Source organism: Oryctolagus cuniculus, chromosome X (assembly GCF_964237555.1).
Source record: "Oryctolagus cuniculus chromosome X, mOryCun1.1, whole genome shotgun sequence".
Lineage (NCBI taxonomy): Eukaryota > Metazoa > Chordata > Mammalia > Lagomorpha > Leporidae > Oryctolagus > Oryctolagus cuniculus.
The window spans coordinates 111,985,385-112,001,372 of record NC_091453.1 but is presented as its reverse complement, the minus strand read 5'-3'; the positions used below and the strand labels follow the sequence as shown (position 1 = coordinate 112,001,372).

General features: G+C 41.6%; 1 protein-coding gene across 6 annotated transcripts in view; it reads right to left on the bottom strand.

Moving 5' to 3' along the window:
* Positions 1-15,988, bottom strand: part of PHF6 (PHD finger protein 6) — a 67,923-nt gene that overhangs the window by 23,592 nt on the left and 28,343 nt on the right. For 3 of the 6 annotated variants that reach the window (XM_070066649.1, XM_070066648.1, XM_070066650.1), the window contains 3 exons: positions 5,504-5,670; positions 5,200-5,343; positions 2,861-2,965 (listed from right to left, as the gene is read on the bottom strand). In XM_070066649.1, the coding sequence (XP_069922750.1) occupies positions 2,861-2,965; positions 5,200-5,343; positions 5,504-5,670 (416 nt within the window). Of the gene's footprint in view, positions 1-2,860; positions 2,966-5,199; positions 5,344-5,503; positions 5,674-15,988 lie in introns of all 6 variants that reach the window. The other 3 variants (XM_008273229.4, XM_008273228.4, XM_008273227.4) reach the window with 1 other exon arrangement.

The window sequence follows — 15,988 nt, the reverse complement described above, 5'->3', positions numbered from 1 at the left end:
AACATTATATGAGAGTTTGAAAGGGAACTTCACAAAAAAGAGGGAGGACAGACTGCCTTAGATTATTTAAGGGATACAGAAATATAAAAACAAATGTAGGCCAGCATCGTGGCTCATTAGGCTAATCCTGCGCCTGCGGCGCCAGTACTCCAGGTTCTAGTCCCGGTTGCTCCTCTTCCAGCCCAGCTCTCTGCTGTGGTCCGGGAAGGCAGTGGAGAATGGCCCAAGTGCTTGGGCCCTGCACCTGCATGGGAGACCAGGAGGAAGCACTTGGCTCCTGGCTTCAGATCGGTGCAGTGTGCCGGCCGTAGCGGCCATTTGGGGGGTGAACCAACGGAAGGAAGACCTTTCTCTGTCTCTCTCTCTCTCTCACTAACTCTACCTGTCAAAAACAAAACAACAACAACAACAACAATAAAAATGTAATGTGTGTTCCTTCTGTGGATCCTGACTCATACGAATTGACCTTGCAGAGATGGTTTTGAGACAGCTGACAGAAAACAAACATAAATTGAGTATTAAATAAATGACACTAAGAAATTACTGTTAATTAATAAGGTGTAATGACACTGTAGTTAGATGAGGAGAAGTCCAGTTTTTAAAAGACATATATTGAGAGGGCCAGTGCTGCAGCACAGCAGATAAAGCTGCCAACTGCAGTGCCGGCATCCCATATGGGTGCGGGTTCGAGTCCCTGCTGCTCCACTTCCAATCCAGCTCTCTGCTATGGCCTGGGAAAGCAATGGAAGACGCCCCAAGTCCTTGGGCCCCCGCACCCACATGGGAGACCCGAAGGAAGCTCCTGGCTCCTGGCTTCGGATTGGCAAACTCAGAATTAGCTTTGCATTGGAAGCTCCAGCCACTGCGGCCAATTGGGGAGTGAACCAGCGGATGGAAGACATTTCTCCCTGCCTCTTCTTTTTTCTCTAACTCTTTCAAGTAAATAAACATCTTTAAAAAAAAGATATATACTGAAATGATATGAAGTCTTACCTCTGCTTTAAAATACAACAAGCAACATGAATAAAAGGCATAAATGAAAAAGTGCTACAGTTTATGGCAAATGATGAACTGAAGGTGATGGATGATTTTATAACAAAAATTCAAAAATTAAAAGTTGTTTCTAGAAATAAGTGCTGTGTTAAAGAAAACACTTTGCACTCCATTGACATTTTATAATATTTATAAGCTTTAAGGGAGTAAGTGATCCCTAAAAGTGCCAATGTTTCTCAAAGCCACTGATCAGTCGTTCAGAATGTTTAAAAACATGACACTAGGGAGCTGTTGTCATAGAGCAGTGGGCTAAGCTGCCACCTGTGACGCGGGTATCCCATATGGGTACCAGTTCAAGTCCTGAATGCTCCACTTCTGACCCAGTTCCAAACTAGTGTGCCTGAGAAGGCAGCGGATAACAGCCCAAATGCCTGGGCTCCTGCCACCCATGTGGGAAACCTGGATGGAGTTCTAGGCTCCTGGTTTTGGCCTGGTCCAGCCCAGGGCCGTGCCCAGGCCATTGTGGCTACTGGGGGAGTAAAGACAGCAGATGGAAGATCCCTGTCTCTCCCTCTCTCTGTAACTCTGCCTTTGAAATAAATAATTTTTTTTTTGACAGGCAGAGTGGACAGGGAGAGAGAGACAGAGAGAAAAATCTTCCTTTTTGCCATTGGTTCACCCTCCAATGGCCGCCACAGCTGGCGCGCTGCGGCCAGCGCACCGCACTGATCCGAAGGCAGGAGCCAGGTGCTTCTCCTGGTCTCCCATGGGGTGCAGGGCCCAAGCACTTGGGCCATCCTCCACTGCCTTCCTGGGCCACAGCAGAGAGCTGGCCTGGAAGAGGGGCAACTGGGACAGAATCCGGTGCCCCGACCGGGACTAGAACCCGGTGTGCCAACGCCGTAAGGCGGAGGATTAACCTAGTGAGCCGTGGCGCCGGCCTGAAATAAATAATCTTTTTTTTTTTTTTTTTTTTTTTTTTTTTTTTTTTTTGACAGGCAGAGTGGACAGTGAGAGAGAGAGACAGAGAGAAAGGTCTTCCTTTGCCGTTGGTTCACCCTCCAATGGCCGCCGCGCTGCAGCCGGCGCACCGCGCTGATCCAATGGCAGAAGCCAGGAGCCAGGTGCTTTTCCTGGTCTCCCATGGGGTGCAGGGCCCAAGCACCTGGGCCATCCTCCACTGCATTCCCTGGCCACAGCAGAGGGCTGGCCTGGAAGAGGGGCAACCGGGACAGAATCCGGTGCCCCGACCGGGACTAGAACCCGGTGTGCCGGCGCCGCAAGGCGGAGGATTAGCCTAGTGAGCCGCGGTGCCGGCTTGAAATAAATAATCTTTAAAACATAATAAAAATAATAAAAACAGACTAAGGCACATTTTATAAAGAAAACTTTAAAGCTATGATAAACATTTTAAGACATAACTGTTTATATGTACTTCAAACCTAAAGCCTTAAAAATCTTTTTCTTTTATGTAAAAAGAAAAAGATTAACACAGATTCTCAAAGCTCTATTAGGTTTATGAAATTCTTCTTTAAGCATGATTATACAATATAACATTTTATGCTTGACAATGTTTATCACATCCATATCTTCACTCATTTTATCAAAGGGCTTACAACTACCTTGAAATATAAATTTTTAGTGTAATTCATAATTCTCTTTAGAAATGATGTTAATTCGAAAAAGGAGTAAGTTTCATAATATCAGTATCCGTTATTACACTATAAATAAGTCAAACGTACACTTTGTTTAACATACGAACTATTTTATATTAAATTTTTAATGACTGGATAAATTTGAGGTGTGTTCTATATTTAAAGCAGAGTTAAGAGTAATGCTGCATAACATAAGTTTAAAAACCACAGACCATTCTTTTTCCTCGCTTAATCTCTTGAAGAACAGTTTTGATATCAAAGTCTCCAAATTCTGCTCTTGATGTTGTCGTGAGCTGAACTGTTCCAGAAGAAAACAACTAGAGAAGAGAAATGCAGGAACATTAACAGAGCTCTTATGAGAAAAAAATTAAACAAGATAATAACAAATGTGTTATATTAATTTTCTAAGATGATATTCCTGAATAATCAAGTACTAACTCCAATTATTTTTAATATATTCACATCATTAAAATACAACTCAAAGACAATAAAATAAAACTAAGATTGCCAGCATGAGCTAAGATTAAATACATTTCTTCAAACAATGAAGATTTCAACAATATTCTATCATCTCAACTGCTTTACATTTCTTTTAAAAAATAGCTTACATTGGCACATTTCAATTACAGATGCAGATCAGAACCACACTGTTTTTTCAAAACAGTCATGTTTGGGAGCCACTCCATGGGTACCCTAAGTGCATATATTTTGGCAAAAGCTTCCCAGGTAAATCTCATATGCCCTCTAGTTAAGAATCTATAAAATGGGGTGAGTGTTGTGGTACAATTGGTCCTAAATCAGAGGGCCAGTTCAGTCCTGGTTATTCCCATTTCCAATTCAGCTTCCTGTTAATGTGCATCTTGTGAGGCAAAGAGGGCCCAAGTGCTCAGGTCCCTGCCACCCTTGTGGGAAACCTGAATGGAGTTTCTGGCTCCTGGCTTCGGCCTGGCCCAGCCTTGGCTGTTGTGGGCATTTGGGGAGTGAACCAGTGGATAAAAGATCTCTGTCTGTTTCTTTCTCTCTCTTTACTCTGTGGATCTGCCTTTCAACTAGATGAAGATAAATATTTTTCAAACAAATCTATGGTACAAATAATGCAATTTTATAAACTTGGTCATAAAATGGGTAAGTAATCCAATATAACCTAACTCAAAAACATTTATGTGTAATATAAGTCAGGCCTGGATCTAAGCTTGCAAAGATAAAAACTTATCCTCATTTCATTCTTATCCTCAAGGAATTAAGAGTCTATTAGAGAAGATAGGGTCATAAATAAATAATTGTTAATCAGTATGTTAGGCACAATAATAGAAGTATTTATTAAGTTACAGTAGAGGCCTAAAATATCTTTCATAAAATGTTGAAATTTTTAGTTATGAAATAAATTATGAATTATTTTGAATATGGTAACTATAATTAGGACTATGTAAATTCTACAAAAACATGAAGACAATTATTTTTGAAAATATGAAGTTTATTAAGATTTGGGAGGGCCAGCACTGTGGCGTAGCAGGTAAAGCCACCGCCTGCAGCGCCGGCATCCCATATGAGTGCCAGTTTGAGTCCCGGCTGTTCCACTTCCGATCCAGCTCTCTGTTATGATCTGGGAAAACAGCAGAAGATGGCCCAAGTCTTTGGGCCCCTGCACCCACATGGGAGACCCGGAAGAAGCTCTTGGTTCCTGGCTCCTGGTTTCAGATTAACGCAGCTCCAGCCACTATGGCCAACTGGAGAGTGAACCAGCAGATGGAAGACCTTTCTCTCTCTGCCTCTCCTTCTCTAACTTTCAAGTAAAATAAATCTTTTAAAAAAAGATTTGGCAAGACGTTCTGGAAAAGAAAAAAAAAAAAAGAAGACCTAAATGAAAGATCTCTGCGAGTGAGATCCCAGTGGAAAGAATGGGGCCATCAAAGAAGGAGGTACCTTTCTCTGAATGGAGGAGAGAACTTCCACTTTGACTATGACCCTGTCAGAATAAGATCGAAGTCGGCCAACTCAAAAGGCTTCCAAGGCCTTGGCCACTCATGACTAGAGCCTAGGGAGATTACTGACGCCATAACAAGAGTGTCAAATTGTTAAGTCAACAACAGGAGTCACTGTGTACTTACTTCTCATGTGCGATCTGTCCTTAATGTGTTGTACAATGTGAATTAATGCTATAACTAGTACTCAAACAGTACTTTACACTTTGTGTTCTGTGTGGGTGCAAACTGATGAAATCTTTACTTAATATATACTAAATCGATCTTCTGTATATAAAAATAATTGAAAATGAATCTTGATGTGAATGGAATGGGAGAGGGAGCAGGAGACGGGAGGGGTGTGAGTGGGAGGGAAATTATGGGAGGGGGGAAGCCATTGTAATCCATAAACTGTACTTTGGAAATTTATATTTACTAAATAAAAGTTAAAAAAAAAGATTTGGGATTATAGGATACACAATTCAAAATTCTAAAACACTATACTAGGGAAGTAAGTGCTACATTTGGCTATTAGTTAAATGATTTTCAGAACTTAGCTTTAAAAGCAAAATAAAACAAACCATGCTTACCATACACTTATAATGTGCAGCTGCCTTCTTAGCATTAAATATATGCAGTTTTCCTCTTGCTTCATTTTCTTCCTCCCCTACATGACAAAATCCACATTTGGGCCTTGTATCACTAGGGCTGCTTCTATGTGGAGATCTATCTCTCTGTAAATGTAAAAAGAAAGAAAAAACCAACTTAATAAAATCCTATCAGTATTTCAAGCTTACATTACATTTCAAATGAGGAACTTCATCTATAGACACAGTTTAAATAAAATATTCATGGCACAACAAAAAGTTAAGAATCCAAAAGTTTTCTACTTACGTAAGAACTACTTTCCATTTCATCTGTTCCATGGGAGGATGTGGACCTTGTATCTTCTGACAGCCCTTTGAAATTGGTTTTTCGTGGCCTGCCTTTGCGACTTTTCTTTTTATTTTTAGGTGATGAAGGCTCCAGTTCATGCTCATTAAAACTTTCTTCTAAATCAGCTGCTTAAAAATAAACAAATGCTTTATAGGGACCAATCTTAGAATGACCATTATTAGTTCACAGGTCCTTAGGACATACATTTCTCCTTGGCGTGAAATCATCTCCAGAAATGAGGAGACATGGTCTTTGATATGTCCAATACCGCAATGCAATGTTACAGAAAAATACAACAAAATCCAAATATAATAAAATGGTTATATTACAAATATTGAAATCTTATTTCCTTTGGATTTGCAATTCTGTAAAAGTGAGCTGTATGATCTTTTTTTTTTATTTTTGACAGGCAGAGTGGACAGTGAGAGAGAGAGACAGAGAAAAAGGTCTTCCTTTTGCCGTTGGTCCACCCTCCAATGGCCACCGCAGCCAGCGCGCTGTGGCCGGCGCACCGCGCTGATCCAATGGCAGGAGCCAGGTACTTATCCTGGTCTCCCATGGGGTGCAGGGCCCAAGTACTTGGGCCATCCTCCACTGCACTCCCTGGCCACAGCAGAGAGCTGGCCTGGAAGAGGGACAACCGGGACAGAATCCGGCGCCCCGACCGGGACTAGAACCCCGTGTGCTGGTGCTGCAAGGCGGAGGATTAGCCTAGTGAGCTGCGGCGCCGGCCTGTACGATCTTGATTATGTGACTTTTAAAACTTTAAGTTAGTTATAATAAAATTAAACTCCATTCATCAGCCATATTGACCACATTTCAAGAGCTTATTGATCCTATGTGCCTAGCTGCAACTGCATTAGACAGTACAAACATATAGTTTCCACCATCAAAGAACAGTTCTTTCGGATGGTACTGCTCTAGATAGCTCTTCAAACCATCATAAAAACTGAATGAACAAGTTCATTAAGGAAGTCACCCACGAATGAAATAACTGATCAAGTAATTAAACAAATATTAAGCAAAAAGGAGTTTCTAATACAAGTGGTAGAAAAGCTATGCTGCGAATTAATTGTGTATATTATAGTAGATGAAACAAATGTAGAAATTTTAGAACTGCATTTCCCAGCAATTTGAAAAGAGTTTCTACCATTAAAAAAGGTGTTCCAGGGGCCATCATCGTGGCATAGTAAGTTAAGCCTCCACCTGTGGTGCCAGCATTTCTGCTAACTGCCTGGGAAGACAGTGGAAGATGAGCCAAGTGCTTGGGCCCCTACATCCTCATGGGAGACCTGGAAGAAGCTCCTGGCTTCGGATTAGACCAGCTCCAGCTATTGCGACCATTTGGGGGGTGAACCAGTGGATGGACGACCTCTCTCTCTGTCTGCAACTCTGCCTCTCAAATACATAAATAGATCTTTAAAAAAGTTTATCTTTAAAAAAAAAGGTGTTCCAGTTTTTGCTACAAACATTTTATTAGTTGAGGGCATATCATTATACAAGACAATAAATTCTCAAAAATGTGTAACAACCAATTGCTCACTTATCTTAGGGTCAAGCTATAAAGTTTTTTTTTTTTTTTTTTGACAGGCAGAGTGGACAGTGAGAGAGAGAGACAGAGAGAAAGGTCTTCCTTTTGCCGTTGGTTCACCCTCCAATGGCTGCCATGGTTGGCGCACTGCGGCCGGCGTACCGCGCTGATCCGATGGCAGGAGCCAGGTGCTTCTCCTGGTCTCCCATGGGGTGCAGGGCCCAAGCACTTGGGCCATCCTCCACTGCACTCCCAGGCCACAGCAGAGAGCTGGCCTGGAAGAGGGGCAACCGGGACAGAATCCAGCGCCGGTGTGCCGGCGCCACAAGGCAGAGGATTAGCCTATTGAGCCGCGGTGCTGGCTCAAACTATAAAGTTTTTAGCAAAGTTATAATACCTTCATTGATTTTCCTTTACCACATCACTGATTATAATTCTAGAGACTAATATCTCAATGAGAAAGCAGATCAACTGCTATTTCTCAGATACTAATATTTTTCCTAACACAGGGTTTTTTTTAAAGCACACTGTTTTTTGTTTGTTTGTTTGTTTATTTATTTTTTGACAGGCAGAGTGGACAGTGAGAGAGAGAGACAGAGAGAAAGGTCTTCCTTTTGCCGTTGGTTCACCCTCCAATGGTCGCCGCGGCCAGCGCGCTGCACTGATCCGATGGCAGGACCAGGTGCTTCTCCTGGTCTCCCATGGGGTGCAGGGCCCAAGCACTTGGGCCATCCTCCACTGCACTCCCTGGCCACAGCAGAGAGCTGGCCTGGAAGAGGGGCAACCGGGACAGGATCCGGCGCCCCGACTGGGACTAGAACCCGGTGTGCCGGTGCTGCAAGGCGGAGGATTAGCCTAGTGAGCTGCGGCGCCGGCCTAAAGCACACTGTTAACAACAAGTTAATTCAGGAAGTATACTTGAATATATGTAAACTTAAGAAACTCACGTAGCAGACTGTTTGTAAAATAATTAATAGCAATCTTTTATAAATACAACTTCACATAACAATGGCAGGACTTGAAGGAGTAAAGGGGGAAAGGCCAAAGTTATGGGATGGTGTTTTATAGGTAAGAAGACAAACTCATGTGAACAACTCTTCCTGTACAGACAGTCAATAAAAGATATCCTCTGATATTAACATTACAACAAATTTCATATCAGAACACACTATCTATTTTAAATACTCAAAGTGATAATTTTGAAGACGTGAGATTTCATTAAAGCTGCTAGAATTATTTATAGTTGTCAAAAATTTAAAGTCTTAAAAAGTCATAACCAAATGTTTCACTCATTGTTAGATATAGATGCATATACAAGGGTTTGTGGAAGAAAATGGAGTTAAAAGTATACGTAAATATTTATTTATATATGTATATATAACATTCAGTTTTCTAAAATGAAAGCAATTATCACTAACACTATAATAACACTACTTTATTAAGTATCTATAAATAAATCACCTAAGAACTAATTCTATTACAGGCCAACATGACTGATTTCCCACCTGGCATTTTTGTCCTATATATGAGATTATTCAACATTTAAAAGTCACAGCATAATCACAAAAAGATTCATGGATTTAACTATTAGACTTTCAAACTAGTGAGAAGTTTTTTTAAAGGGTAGTAAGCTAAATGACAAATAATAAATTAGAAAAATATTTGTTGGACCTGTGACAAATGATTAGTATCCTTAAATGATAAACTATATATAAGATTAAGACTTCAAGGGTAAAATAGATCAGATAGTCCTCCAAGGAGACCTGGAGGAAGCTCCTGGCTCCTGGCTTTGGATTGTAGCAGCTCCAGCCACTATGGCCATCTGGGGAATGAACCAGCAGATGGAAGACCTCTCTGTCTCTACCTCTAACCCTTTCAAATAAATAAAATAAATCTTTAAAAAATTACTTTAATTTTAATAGTATTTCTATACCATTTAAAATTTTTTAAACAATGGACAATGTGGTATTTTTAGAATTAAAAAATGTATAACATCCAATGTGGTGAAAGGAGGGATTGGAATATGTTTATTCACCAACAATGGGAATACAAAGCAGCACAATCTTTCTGCAAAGGAATAGGGCACCATGTATCAGGAACCTTAACAAGTGTATCCCCTTTCATTCAGCATCTCAGTTATAGGAATTCATTCTAAAAGTAACTGAAAGTGCACATAGCTAGCCACTATAATCCACTGCTTTTTGTTCCCCAATTCATAACTGTGAAAGCATTTTAACACTTAAAAATTATTTTTTCTTTTGTAATTATAAAAGATCGGCATAAAAGTAAAAACCTTCCTTCCATCTTCTCCTTCTACCTGCTCTGCACTCGCAGCTGGTTCCCTAGTCTCCCTCTTCAAACTGCTTCCTTCCCAGGTAACCATAGATAATTGCTTTATTCTTAGCCTTGGGGGTTAAGAACCCCAGGCTGAATTGTGGATCTGGCACACACCTTTTGGCCTTAGACCAGAGAAGTACCTCAGAGGGTTCTTGAATGAATTACATGAGTTAGTCCATGTAAAGAACTTAGGACAGTGGCATGAAAGACACTCTCAATAAATGTTGGCTATTATTTTCTCTGAGTGTGCAAACATTTGTTAAAAAGATACACAAATGGGGGCTGGCGCCGTGGCTCACTTGGTTAATCCTCCGCCTGCGGCACCGGCATCCCATATGGGCGCCGGGTTCTAGTCCTTGTGGCTACTCTTCCAGTCCAGCTCTCTGCTGTGGCCTGGGAAGGCAGTGGAGGATGGCCCAGGTCCTTGGACTCCTGCACTCGCATGGGAGACCAGGAGGAAGCACGAAGCACCTGGCTCCTGGCTTCGGATCGGCACAGTGCACTGGCCATAGCGGCCATTTGGGGGGTGAACCGACGGAAGGAAGACCTTTCTCTCTGTCTCTCTCTCACTGTCTAACTCTACCTGTCAAATAAAAAAAAAAAGATACACAAATGGTTGGGGCCGGTGCTGTGGTGTCATAGCTTAAGCATCCACCTGTGGTACCTGTGGCACTGGCATCCCATGTGGGCACCAGTTCTAGTCCCAGCTGCTCCACTTCCGATCCAGCTCCCTGCTGATGGCCTGAGAAAGCAGTAAAAGATGGTCCAAGTCCTTGGGCCCCTGCACCCACATGGGAGACCTGGAGGAAGCTCCTGGCTCCTGGCTTCAGATCGGCGCAGCTCCAGCCATTGTGGCCATTTGGGGAGTGAACCAGCAGATGGAAGAGCTCTTTTTCTTTCCCTCTTTCTGTTTGAAACTCTGCCTCTCAAATAAATAAACCTTTTTTTTAAAAAAGATACACAAATGGCATCCTAAGCTACTATTCTACATCTTGCTTTTTCCATTTTCCATCACAGTACATACAAACTGCCCTTTAAGAGCTAATAGTAATCCACTGTATTTAACCAGCCACCTATTATATTGCTTGCAAACTATTTTCATTCTTTTTCTATTACCAATGTTTTAAGGAACATCTTCCTCCATTAATCTTTGCTTGTTATACAACCTTTTTTTTTTTCTTTTTTGACAGGCAGAGTTAGAAAGTGAGAGAGAGAGACAGAGAGACAGAGAGAAAGGTCTTCCTTTTTCTGTTGGTTCACCCCACAAGTGGCCGCCACGGCCGGCGCGTTGCAGCTGGTGCGCTGTGCTGATCCGAAGCCAGGAGCCAGGTGCTTCCTTCTGGTCTCCCATGCGGGTGCAGGGCCCAAGGACTTGAGCCATCCCCCACTGCCTTCCCGGGCCACAGCAGAGAGCTGGACTGGAAGAGGAGCAACCGGGACAGAATCTGGCGCCCCAACAGGGACTAGAACCCGGGGTGCCGGCACTGCAGGCGGAGGATTAGCCAAGTGAGCTGCGGCGCCGGCCTGTTATACAACCTTAACAGCACATATGTGTGTCTGTATGCAGATATGAAATAAAGTTGAAATGCTCATAAGAATAAACATTTGCGCTTTTGAGCTTTTACTGTACCCAATGTGCTTCACAGTTCATATGCATTAGCTCTGAGCCTCACAACTCCACAGACTTCTATCAGTCATCTTCCAACTCCGCCTTCCCCTTCTATGAAGGTTACATAATTTCGTTCAAGGTCACAAAGCATGAGAGTAGCAGAGCTGGGACAAATATATGTCCGTAAGTAACTACAAGTATGCTTTTAAAATGGCAATATTCATTTCCCTAAGTTCCTGGAAGTTTGAGTAAGGGCAGTTTTATTTGTGGGTACATGGAATTGCTCTGGAAGGATAAACTTGTTTGCTTTTAGCAAAATCTGGAAACTGAGGTACAAGAGCAAGGGGTGGAAGAAAGCCTACTACAATGCTCATGTACCTACTCAAACAGATGAATACAATATACTTGCAATTTCTAAAAATCCAGGCTGATAAGACAGGTGATAAAATAAAGTTGCCATCCTTCCTATGCCACCAAATGTTCCCAACCTCTTATAAGCACAGCCCCAAGATGTCTATGGTACTTTACACCAGCCAGGCCCCTCCGTGTTACCCATCTGTTTGCCTCTGGTATGGCCGTATAGGGTGGCCAGGAGCTAACAACTTAACAGGATACCCATTCTTACCTAGTGTTCCAAAGCCCCATCGGTCCCCTTACTAATCCTCTTCTTCTTAACCAATGTTTTCCTCGCCTTACATCCTCCTGGCTTATGCGGCACTTCTTTCCCCAAGTTCCCACGTGGTTTAACAATGCGAAGAACAAAGGACCCCTGGACAGGAAGCCTAAACTGCCACTTACTAGGTCTTAACTTAGTTAAGGTACTTAACATTTGCGAGGCAGTCTTCTCATGTATCAAATGAGACTAAATGTTAATATCTTCTTTATAAAGCTGCTTTGAGAAATTATGTGTGAAAAATACTTTGTAGACCACATAAGTCTATTCAGTTGTTACCAATTACTCTTGTCATACCAAGACCATAAGCTCTCTGTACACAAGGGGTCTCTACTTTCCCAAACGTGCCCACACTCAACAGGCACTCAATAAATTTCAATAAATGTTTGTTGGAATGTAAAAAGAAAGAAAGAAAGGATAGGCATTACAGTTGGGACAAGCATCATGACTACTGCTTACAATTGTTATGGTTGCTGCAAAAGGAAAACTGGAGGTCACCTGCCGGCTTTCTCCAGCGTACACATGATGTGCCTTTGCTCCGCATGCTCTGTGTCACTAGCGTACGGAGCTTTCTGCTTTCTCGGGAGAAGTGTCAGGTAAATCATTTGTTTCCTGCTTACCATTACATGTCTACATATGCAAATATGAAGCAGACATCCAAAATGTAGCATTCTTAATTGTGCTAAAATAAAAAATATACTGCTTGAAACTGACTTCATAGTAATTCAGATGGAGGAAGTGAGTGGGGGATACAGATAAAAAAAAGATTGGCCATAAGCCTATGACTGCTGAAGCCAGGTGATGGGTACATGGGGGTTCATTATGTTGTTATCGCTACTTCTGCTTATGCTTGAAATTTCCTATAAAGAAACTCTGTAGAGTATGCTAAATCAAAGTTGAACATGTACAATCTAACATTGTACTTTGCACACAGGCAGTCAATAAATCTGGTAAATCAGAAAAAGTACGGAGGCAGTTCAACATGGTACAAAGACCACAGTATGCATGTTACTAAAATTTTCCAAGTTAAACAAGAAAATTCAATGTAAATTCCATTGTCTTGCAAAGAAGAACACAGGAGAAGATGACTGGTAATAAAGGTAGGTAGAATTTTAAAGGAACAATAATGATGATAATATAGAATACATTATTTACCGAGCACTTACTATGAACCACCAACATTGCTAAGAGCGTCACATGCACTATTTCATTTAATCCTTACAATCATCATATGAGGTAGGCTGTTTTTTAAAATCCCATTATACTGATGCAGTATCTAAGGCTCTCCTCTGAGAGATCAAATAACTTGCCCACAACTGTGTAACTAGGAAGTGGCAGAGCTAAGAATTCAAATATAGAAATGATTTCAAAGTCATTGCTCTTGTATGATATTGCCTTCCCAGCACTTCATAAATCGATGCAAAGCTACCAAATTTAAACATTTTAAGGAACTTCCATATCACATGAAAATCCCTCTAAATTTCAACTTAGTAAAAGTAATGAAGATTGAAAGTTACAGCATATTCTAATGAAATAGAATAAGGGAAAGAAAACACTAAGTGAATATTAAAGCAGGCAATCTACATAAATTATAACACTCTTTCATTTCTAATATAATCATGATGACCCTATTGCCTGAACCATAAATGAAATTAAATGATTTGACATGTAAATTCTAATATAAAACTTCAGAACTGTCTATTAGGGAATCCACCAGGTTCTTGAATAAGATCAGCACTACAGCCTCCAAGACTGTGCACAAAAGATTCCTATACACTATCTCAGAAAGTGTAGAATGTTATAGTCATGATAATGCTAGCATTTATCCATACGGAGTTTTAAAAGTCATCTCAGACTTAATACCCTCTACTTACATTCCATAAATGTTAATATTTCACTGCATATGCTTATCATTCATTCTGTCCACAGGATACGTTTTTTCTCCTGAAATGTTTCAGAGTAAGATACAGCCATGATGCCCTATTATATCTGAACAGTTCTATGTGTCACTCTATGCTTTAATCAGTGGGTCACATATATGTCACTAAATTGCTTCCCCTTCTACCTACTGTCCCCAAACTGAAATTATATTTCCTTAATTCATCTTGTTCCACTAACCTCCAGCACAAGAGAAGCTATGGGAGAGGGAAGTGTTATTGAAAAATAAGTGACACATTAGATACCATGCTTAGCTTCAGGTTAAAGAAACTGAAGAGGTTACAAACTTTTTTTGAGAACGCATCCCATGCCAGACGTTCTTTTTTTTAATATTCATTTATTTTTGGGGGGCCAGCGATGTGGCACAGTGGGTAAAGCTGCTGCCTGCAGAGCCAGCATCCCATATGGGTGCAGGTTTGAGTCCTGGCTGCTCCACTTCCAATCCAGCTCTCCGCTATGGCCTGGGAATGCAGCAGAGGATGGCCCAAGTCCTTGGGGCCCTGTACCCACGTGAGAGACCCAGAAGAAGCTCTTGGCTCCTCGCTTCAAATCGGCACAGCTCTGGCCATTGCAGCCATCTGGGGAGTGAACCAATGGACGGAAGATTCTCTCTCTCTCTCTCTTTCCTTTTCTCTCTGTATTACTGCCATCTTCTACTGCTTTCCCAGGTGCACTAGCAGGGGGGTAGGATCGGAAGTGGAGTAGACTAGGGTCTCAAACTGGTGCCCATATGGGATGCCGGTGCTACAGGCAAAAGCTTAACCTTCTACACCATAGGCTTCCCACCACGTTACAGTTGGGTAACATAATAAAAAAAAAAATAAACCACAAGTTTGTTTCCTTAAATTCTAAGAACCTAAAGTGATCTGAGATTTTAATCATGACCTACATTCTACACATTCATGCAACGAATAGTTAACACCCTATCTCACACAGATTATTTTGCTCAATATAAATTTAGTACAAAGGTCTTTTTTTTTTTTGACAGGCAGAGTGGGCACTGAGAGAGACAGACAGACAGAAAGGTTTTCCTTTTGCCGTTGGTTCACCCTCCAATGGCTGCCGCGGCTGGCACGCTATAGCCAGCGCACCGCACTGATCCAAAGCCAGGAGCAAGGTGCTTCTCCTGGTCTCCCATGGGGTGCAGGGCCCAAGCACTTGGGCCATCCTCCACTGCACTCCCGGACCACAGCAGAGAGCTGGCCTGGAAGAGGGGCAACCGGGACAGAATCCGGCGCCCCGACTGGAACTAGAACCCGGTGTGCCGGTGCCGCTAGGTGGAGGATTAGCCTAGTGAGCGGCGGCACCAGCCAATGGTCTTAACTTCTTAATGAAAGTGATTTTAAATGAACCACCATTCAATCCTAATCACAGTTCCTTGCAGCACTCAAAGGTTTAGTGATGACAAGCTATCCTATTAAAGTACTTTTATAAAACAGACTAGTATCAGTTATAAGACAAAACTATTTGCTACTACCAATGTTCGACACTTTTGAAATATTGCATAAAAGTGTAAAGAATATATCTATTATCTAGACAAATATGGAAAAAATACTTGATACAGGATTGAACTCTGGTTATTCCTGCCCAAAATTAAATTAAGAATAGGAAGGCATCATACCATTTTAAGTACAGTAGTCAATAATCACATGTGGCTAGTAGCTACCATACTGGACAGTGCAAATAAGGAACATTTCCATCATCACAGAAAGTTCTACTAGACATTGTTACTTGGCCATTAGTTCTCTATCCCCTTGTAAGAAGCCCTGTATATTTGAGGATTACATCATTTAGCTAAATATCTGCTTCTGAAACATTAAAGTGAATACAAACCATAGAGGATCTCATTAAAATGGAGATTCCTATTTAGTCAGGCAAGGGTGATGTTTGGGATCAGACATTTCTAACAAGCTCCAGATGATGCCAATTCTGCTCTGAGTAGAAAGAAGCTGTGTCTACCCCCTTCCCTTCCTTGTTGCTAATAATTAACTCCCAATCATTCCACCTCATTCTTCAGCCCACAGCCCACAGTCCCCTTCTCCACTCCAACCTCTGCCATCATCCTGGGTGGTTTTAGCTGTCCACATGGACAATCTCAGCAAAAACCAACCAACCACTCAGTTTCTTGATTTTCAATGATGTCCTCCATGTTCTACAATCACATCTAATAAACCTAAAAATCATCAAAACTGGTTCTACTTCAAAAATCCTGATATCACTCCTTGAACCACAAATGTGAGCAGTCCCAAGTACTCTCATTGCTCTTCAACCTTAATAGCAGCTGCAGTCCTTTGATTTCTTCCTGTTTCTTCTTATTCTCCTGCTTTCCACTTCCCTCCCTATCTAGCTCAGATT